This window comes from Suricata suricatta, chromosome 16 (assembly GCF_006229205.1).
Source record: "Suricata suricatta isolate VVHF042 chromosome 16, meerkat_22Aug2017_6uvM2_HiC, whole genome shotgun sequence".
NCBI lineage: Eukaryota > Metazoa > Chordata > Mammalia > Carnivora > Herpestidae > Suricata > Suricata suricatta.
In genome coordinates this window covers 3,848,196-3,855,679 of record NC_043715.1, presented here as the reverse complement: position 1 = coordinate 3,855,679, position 7,484 = coordinate 3,848,196, and the positions used below count along the sequence as shown (strand labels likewise).

The 7,484-nt window shown below is 58.1% G+C and overlaps 1 protein-coding gene across 1 annotated transcript in view; it reads right to left on the bottom strand.

Moving 5' to 3' along the window:
- Positions 1 to 4,031: 4,031 nt before the first annotated feature.
- Positions 4,032 to 7,484, bottom strand: part of MEAK7 (MTOR associated protein, eak-7 homolog) — a 17,368-nt gene continuing 13,915 nt past the window's right edge. Inside the window, exons 5-7 of the mRNA XM_029926138.1 lie at positions 6,626 to 6,750; positions 4,784 to 4,963; positions 4,032 to 4,301 (exon numbers count right to left, since the gene is read on the bottom strand). Coding sequence (XP_029781998.1) covers positions 4,188 to 4,301; positions 4,784 to 4,963; positions 6,626 to 6,750 — 419 coding nt within the window. The 3' untranslated portion in view covers positions 4,032 to 4,187. The remainder of the gene's footprint in view (positions 4,302 to 4,783; positions 4,964 to 6,625; positions 6,751 to 7,484) is intronic.

Sequence of the window (7,484 nt, the reverse complement as noted above, 5' to 3'; positions counted from 1 at the left end):
ATCTCCAGAAGGCTGGAGGGTGGGCGCCTGGGGGGCTCAGTCGGTTAAGCGTCCGGCTTCGGCTCAGGTCATGATCTCACAGTTCGTGGGTTTGAGCCCCGTGTCGGGCTCTGTGCTGACAGCTCAGAACCTGGAGCTGCTTCGGATTCTGTGTCTCCCTCTCTCTCTGACCCTCCCCTGCTCGCACAGTCTCTCTCAAAAATAAATTAAAAAACCTAAAAAAAAAATTAAAAAAAAAAAAAAGGGCGGCTGGAGGGAAAAGAAGAAATCACAGGGGCCAAAACATGAAGCTTAGGGATTCGTTAGAAAGAAAGGTCCACTGTCAGGTCCCTCCCCAGCCCTGCCATCTGCATCTCAGGAGGCCTTCGAGAAGATTCCGAGGCCCAAGGTTAAAAACCCCCAGGCCAAAGAACTCAGCAAGGTAGCTGGGGAACAAAACTAGGTGGAAAAATCAAGAGCTTTCCCAGGTTCCATGTACCGTGCCAGCGCAGATGACAAAATAAATGTACCTGGGAAGCTCCCCCTCCTTGGGGACAGCAGGGGTCCCCTCCTGCCAGGGGTCCCCGGCAGCGTGATCTACATTTGGCCCACGCTCTCCAAAATGCAGCCATCAAACGCCGTAGAGGGGTTACCAGAGGTCAGAGAAAACAACCGGGCAAGCGCAGGAGGAAAATTCCAGAAAAGAGAAGGCATCGGGGAATAGCTTTTGCATCTTTTCATTGTAAAACACCACGACTTAAACAGGAGGTTGGGGCTGAAGGTCAGAGAGACGGTCACGTGATGAGAACCTAATACTTTTATGTCAATGGGAAAGAAACCTACCGTTTCTTGTAACAGCTACGGGAATTCATTCTGGGATGAGACAGAGGAACATTTTAAAATACACTTTGATGAGGTGCCTGGGTGGCTTAGCTGGTTAAGTGTCCGACTTCGGCTCAGGTCATGATCTCATGGTTTGTGGGTTCGAGCCCCGCATCGGGCTCTGTGCCGACAGCTCGGAGCCTGGAGCCTGCTTCAGATTGTGTCTCCCTCTCTCTCTCTCTCTCTATTCCTCCCCCACTTGCACTCTCTCTCAAAAATAAACATTAAAAAATTATTTTTAACAAAATACATTTTGAATCAATCACCAATTTAGAAAAAAAATGCAAGTGGAGGGGCAGGAGAAAGAAACATGATTTTCTTCTTATTCAGAGTGGGGAAAAAAACCTTCTAAGCAAACTACAAATCCCAGAAGCCTTAAGGGAAAATGCTGATAGATAGGACAAAATGCAAAATTTACAGATAAAAAAATAAACCAAGTCCAACAAACTGGAAAAAAAAAAAAAAACCAACTTGGCCTACAAGCCAAAAGGTATTTTGCTTCATTCAAAAAAGCACTCTTGCGAATTAGAAGAAAACTGACAGCCTTAGAAACCAGGAGAAGGCAGGACACAGACGACTTTTGAAAACTAAAACTGAGACATTTTATTTTTGAGAGACAGAGAGAGACAGTGCGAGCAGGAGAGGGTCAGAGAGAGAAGGAGACACAGACTCTGAAACAGGCTCCAGGCTCTGAGCTAGCTGTCAGCACAGAGCCCGACGCGGGGCTCGAACCCAGGAACCGTGAGATCATGACCTGAGCTGAAGCCGGACGCTCAGCCGACTAAGCCACCCAAGGGCCCAAAAACTAAGTTTTGACACGTATGGGTGCAAATGCAGCACACAGGCGTCCCGCACAGCCCGGCTAGGAAACCTCAGCAAAGGTCTGCTCGTCTGTCAGGGTCTAAGTTCAGACGTGTCTTGATCCAACTGTTCAACTTCTAAGAATTTCTTCTTCCCGACAAACATCACACAGAGACACACGTGCAGGAGATTCACTCCAGCAGCCATGAGCGACAGACACGGCGGTCCCCAGCCCATGGGTGTGACACCGGGTACAATGGGGTTTCGGCACTGCGGGCATTGCGTCCGGTGAGAGCAAAGAGGGTGACAGGTGGGCAATACTGAGCCACATCTACCAAAACAATCAAAGAGCGGGGGACACACCGCCTGCACAATCAGGCTGGGTGTGCAAGGAGGCCCCTCTGGCCATTGGGAAGGACAAGGCGCTGGGAGAGCTGCCTGCGCATCTCAGGTTTCTCTCACCAGGGACACACGTGGTCACTTTAAATAAAGGAAACATGGTGCGGGGGGGAGACAACAACAGCCACAGGGTCACCAGGGACCACGTTCCTTCGCCTCCTCCTTCGAGCACCTTCCGGGGCCCTGACTGGTCTTCACTCAAGGGGAAACCATAGTCCCGAATTCTTATTTCTGGTGCATAAAACAACAAAGTCTTCATCGGCTAAAAGCAGCAGCACCTGCTTGCCAGGCCCAGCGGGCCGTGTGCCGAGAGCTTCATCCCAGGGGAGACGGACCGGGGGCACCAACCCCCCGGAGTGCGGAGCGCCCAGAGGCGCCCCCTCTCCCTGTGCCGTCTTGGGAAACAGATCCCGGGCTGTAATCGGAGCTGTGATGGGGACAAGCACAAGGCGGAAAGTGTGCCGACAGGTCTGGCCCTCTCTGACCCCGACAGCCCAAAGCAGAAGCAGCGGCAAAGGTATCTAAGGCACGGACACCAACAGACCTGTGATGAGGGAGGTATTTAGGTGCATTTAAAAAAATCTTTTGTTTATTTTTGAGAGAGAAAGACAGAGGGTGAGTAGGGGAGGGGCAGAGAGCCACACACACAGAACCCGAAGCAGCTCCAGGCTCCGAGCCGTCAGCACAGAGCCCGACGCGAGGCTCGAACCATGAGATCACGGCCTGAGCCAGCCAGACGCCCAACCAACTGAGCCCTCTGAGCGCCCCAGCTGCATTTTCATAAAAGAAAATTCCACAACCAACTGCAGGACCTACCTAACTCTCTGGATTTATGGTAATAATGTACATAGAGATCTGAGGATCCTAACATCCGCGTCTGTGATCCCATCAGCGGGAAGAGCACACACATACCAGAGCAGCTTACTAAAAGCTGGCATTTTTTAAGGAGAACCAGTCATGAGGAAGTCTGAGTCAGGCTGCTGCCCCTCTGTGTACTGGCTGAGCACTTGCTTTGCTTCTGGAAGCTTCTTTGCACGGCCTTCTGCTCAGTCACGGGAACAGCCGCGTGCAAAGTATGAGGAGCCTCCTGGCAGAAAGAGCAGAAGCTGAAAATGCCAACAGCGCAGCGGGCTATGTGGCTTAGAATCAGGCGATTTCGGTAATAAGAGGTCACATTCTTCGTCAGACCCGCAGAAGCTGACAGTCAACGGCAAGAGAAGAGGAGGAGGTGTGTGTTCTGGGGAGGAGCCCACAGCTCTTCAGGGAAGGACCTGTCACCGTGCGGCCTGTCCTGGATGCCCGCCTAGATCACAGTGAGCAGCCGGGGTCACTCGAGTCGTTCAAAGTGAGTCCCTGCTATCGAACAGCCTGTCACCCGCTCTGGCAGCCGCTCTGGACCAGAGGTGCCAGGTCAGGAACCCACATCAGCACCGACCAGTGACTCACCGCTAGTTTATGCGACAGGACACGTCGGGGCCCCCGACCGCCCCACGTTTAAATTATAACAGAACAACGTGGCAGCGGTCCCGGCACAGGTGAGAAGGGCAGCTGTGGGACTTGTGACCGAGGACCGAGGACCCGCCCCACCGGGACACCTGCTCTCTCCCAAGTCTCTGGCTCCTCCCCGTTAATACAGGATTTGTGCTGTTTTATAAGCAGAAAGTTCATGTCACGGGGAGCTGCTCCCCAGAGGCGTTGAGGCCCCCCCATCCCCATGTCTCTGCCCTTTACCGGCTGGAATGGACCATCGAGGCACGGTCTCAAGAGCAGGGGCCCGAGCAGAGGCCGGGTGACCCCAGCACATGGGGCCCGTCCTGCACGGCGGGAACGCGCATGCCCATCCCACGCTCACTCCAGCAGAGGCCGCGACGTCTAGGTCTTCGGATCTCTTCAACGGGACACAAACGGAACAGAAGGATTGAGTTGCTAACTGACGCTCAGGGTTTCTGGGAGACGCACCGACCAATCTGTATAGAGCATCAAAGAATTTTACTGTCTTCCAATTACAGTGGTCCCGGAAGTGACCAGCACGGCTCCGTGTTGAAGTCAAACACGTGCGGTATGGGGAGGGGTCTGCAGGCTCTCCTCCGTCCGGGGGGGGGTCAGGATCCAGCCCGGGGCCCCCCTCACTCATCCTCCGGGGGTTCACGGAGCCCTTGGCTGTGGCGAGTGTGCCCACTGATCTCCAGCAGGGCCTGCGCCTCGGGGTCCACGTCCAGGACGCTCTTGGTGCTCTTGGCCTTGGGGAGAAGGGAAGAGAGATGACCGCCAGGGACAGGCAGGAGAGTCCTGCTGGCTCAGGCTCGTGACAGGAAGGCCAACGTCCCACTACTTCTGTGACAAGAACACTGGGGGCTCCGGCGCCCTCACCGAGCCGCCCCCCACCCCGGGATGCTACCGCTGGGGGGGGGCGGTCACGAGGTGCAGAGGGCCTAAGAAAGGCTCATTGCAGGACCACGGACCGAGAAGGAACCCTGGACCCTCCTCATCTCGTAGACAGGCTACCCACCTGCCCGGGTTCCCACCTGGGGCAGGGCCCCGATTCCAAGGCAGGTTCCCCTGACCAAACCGCACGGGGCCCGACAGGACGCCCAGCTCTGCCCGTCGCCCACCGCATCCCGCTGCCCAGCAGCAGCCGCTGGGAATGAGTTTCAGATCAACAGCCTCCGGACGCAGGAGTAGAGGGGTAGCTCCCAGAGAGGGCAGAGACGGCCGCGCTCACCTGCTGCGGGCCCGGGGCATCGCCCACCGCCCACACCTCCAGCTTCTCAAAGCGGAAGTCCTCCTGGGCGGACAGCTGAGGGCTGTTGTACGTGGTGCACCTGGGCTTGGCCTTGCTGTGTCCTTTCCCGAAATCGACGTCAATCCACAGCCCAAAGTAATTGTGCTGGCCCCCCATGCCCTGCGGGGGGAGGGGAGAGCGTCAGCGCCTCCTCCGTCTGAGACACACCCCCCACCCGCACCAGCCGTAGGCCCCAGACTGAGACCAGGTGGGTAAGAGGTGGATGCGGTTTTCTTCCACCTTTTTTTTTTTTTGTTTTAAGTGTGAAACACAGGGAGTGCCGCGGCTTGAGCATCCCATCATCCCGTCACAAGCCGCTGACAGTCACTGGGCGCCTCCTCCTGGGGCCACACTCACTGGGGGCACAGGGGACAGCAGAGCGCACACAGAAACCGAGGCCACGGCTCTGAGACCCCGACCATGAGATGACAAGGGGAAAGGCGCCTGGGTGGCTCAGTCGGTTGATCGTCCAACTTCGGCTCAGGTCATGATCTCATGGTTTGTGGGTTTGAGCCCCGCATCAGGCTCTGTGCTGACAGCTCAGAGCCTGGAGCCTGTCTTCAGGTTCTGTCTCCCTCTCTCTCTGACCCTCCCCTGCTCACGCTGTCTCTCTCTCTCTCAAAACTAAATTAAAAAAAAAAAAAAAAAAAAAAAAAGAAAAAGAAAGGACGAGGGAGAGGTCAGCACCGATCCTGACGTTGGAGAGCCTGCGCCCAGCCCCCTGGACCGGTGCCTGGCTCACTCAGACAGGTCACTGCGCGTCACCTACCAGGTGCGGCCAATCGCAGAGACCAGAAACACGAAGCAGACCTGGGGTCAACTCACGGCCGTTCTCTCCACCTCCCGCCCCCCCGCACGGTCAGCTGGTGGCCAGGAGACAGAACTGCCCGTCAACCTCCTGATCCCCCCCCCTCCCCGCCCTCTCAGGCCCCTGCTGGGCCGGGGACTGAGGCTGAGCAGGACACCAGAGCAGGAAATGCGGACTCTCAGGGCTGCTTCTCTCTCGGGCTCATTACTGGCAATTCCTGAGGACCTACTGGGTGCTGCTCCAGAGACCACCCACTGCTCTGTCTGGGAGGCATCCCCGGTCCTCCGGTGGCCCTGCAGGGGCTCTGCAGCAGCCTGGGGAGGAGCCCTGGGGCCCTCTCCCTCCCGACGAGGTGGGCCGGCCTTCCTGAGCCTCGGCTCTGTGAGCACAGAGCTGGAGTTTCTCGAAAGATGCTTTGTGTGAAGAAGCAGAAGAAAAAACAGGCCGGGGAGCTGGCAGGTGACCCGTCTGTCACGCACACCCAGCTGGCTCACAGGTGTGGGTGGGGGCCACGTGTGGGCTCCCATCCCAGCTCCCATCCCCCACCCGCCCTTGCCCTTCACCTCCCCATCCTCTTCCCCCTGCGGGAGAGCCTCCGGCCACGGCATGGAGCACATCAGGGGTATGCTCGCCCTGATGGCAGCCCATGCTTGTGTGAGTCACCCACTGACTACGCCTGATGGGTCTCGGGAGCCCGGGTCTGGGCCTGCCCCTCCCCCAGCTCACCTCCAGCCACAAAGGCCACGGGCCAGCCAGGAAAACTGGCCGCCTCCCAACCTTGCAGGAGAGAAGTTGGTCCTAACTGTCACTCACTGTGGCACGGAGACCTGGGCAGAATGGACACGGCCCCACACGGAACCCAGTACGTCCGGCTCCCCTGACTTGCGGGGAAAGCGTCAGCCTCAGCCCGTGGGGAAGGACCCCGCGGCCGGACGGACATCGCCGAGGCGGCACGGCCCCGGCTCTGCTCTCACCAGGCCGTTCGGGATGGTCTGCTGCCCGTGGTTCAGGTACATGTAGTGGTCGTTGTAGCCCGTGGACGTGTAGACGGCCATGCGCGGGGAGATGGAGAACAGGAAGCACGTGTCATCCCCTGAAAGTGACCAGAGTGTGGACAAGCAGGGTCACCAGTGTGAGCAGGGCACAGTGCACAAGGCTGCGCACGGGTCCTCCTGCATGCCCGGGCCCACCGCACGCTGAGACTGGGGCTGCCACGGACTCTGGGCAGGTCCCAGACCCTCCCGAGGCCAGGCAGCCGGCGGAGAGCTCAGGGCAGGGGTGGGGAGTGGAGGGATGAGCACGTCTGCTGCTCACTGGGGTCACCGTTCAGCACTCACCAGGGAGGAGAGACGGGGTGCACCCAAGTCAAAAGAACAGTCTCCTCCTCATGCACGAGCCCAGGGCAGGCCGCCACAGCACAGCCCCCTCCAGTGGACACTTGACACTATGTGACTGTGTCCCCAGCCTGAAGGAAGGCATCCTCCGGGGGAAGGGAGAGCCTGCAGGTGCACAGCAGCCCCCGGGACACTGGCTGCTGGGAAGGGATCATACAGGCAGGGCGACCCTCTGCCTCACCCCAAGGCACAAATGTGGACATGCGTGCCCCTCAGGGAAGGTGCTGGGCACCACTTTGGCAGTGACCAGCACCCTAAGCCTGTGGTTCCACATCAGCAGCACTGTCAGCACCAGCGACAGGGATTGCGGCCACGCCTGGCCCCCGGGGTCCTCCCCAGGCGGGGACCACACAAGGCACGCTCCCCACAGCTGTGAGAACGCAGCCCGACCGGCTCCCCAAGGTCATGAATAAACTTGTCAAGCAGCTCCCAGTGCCTC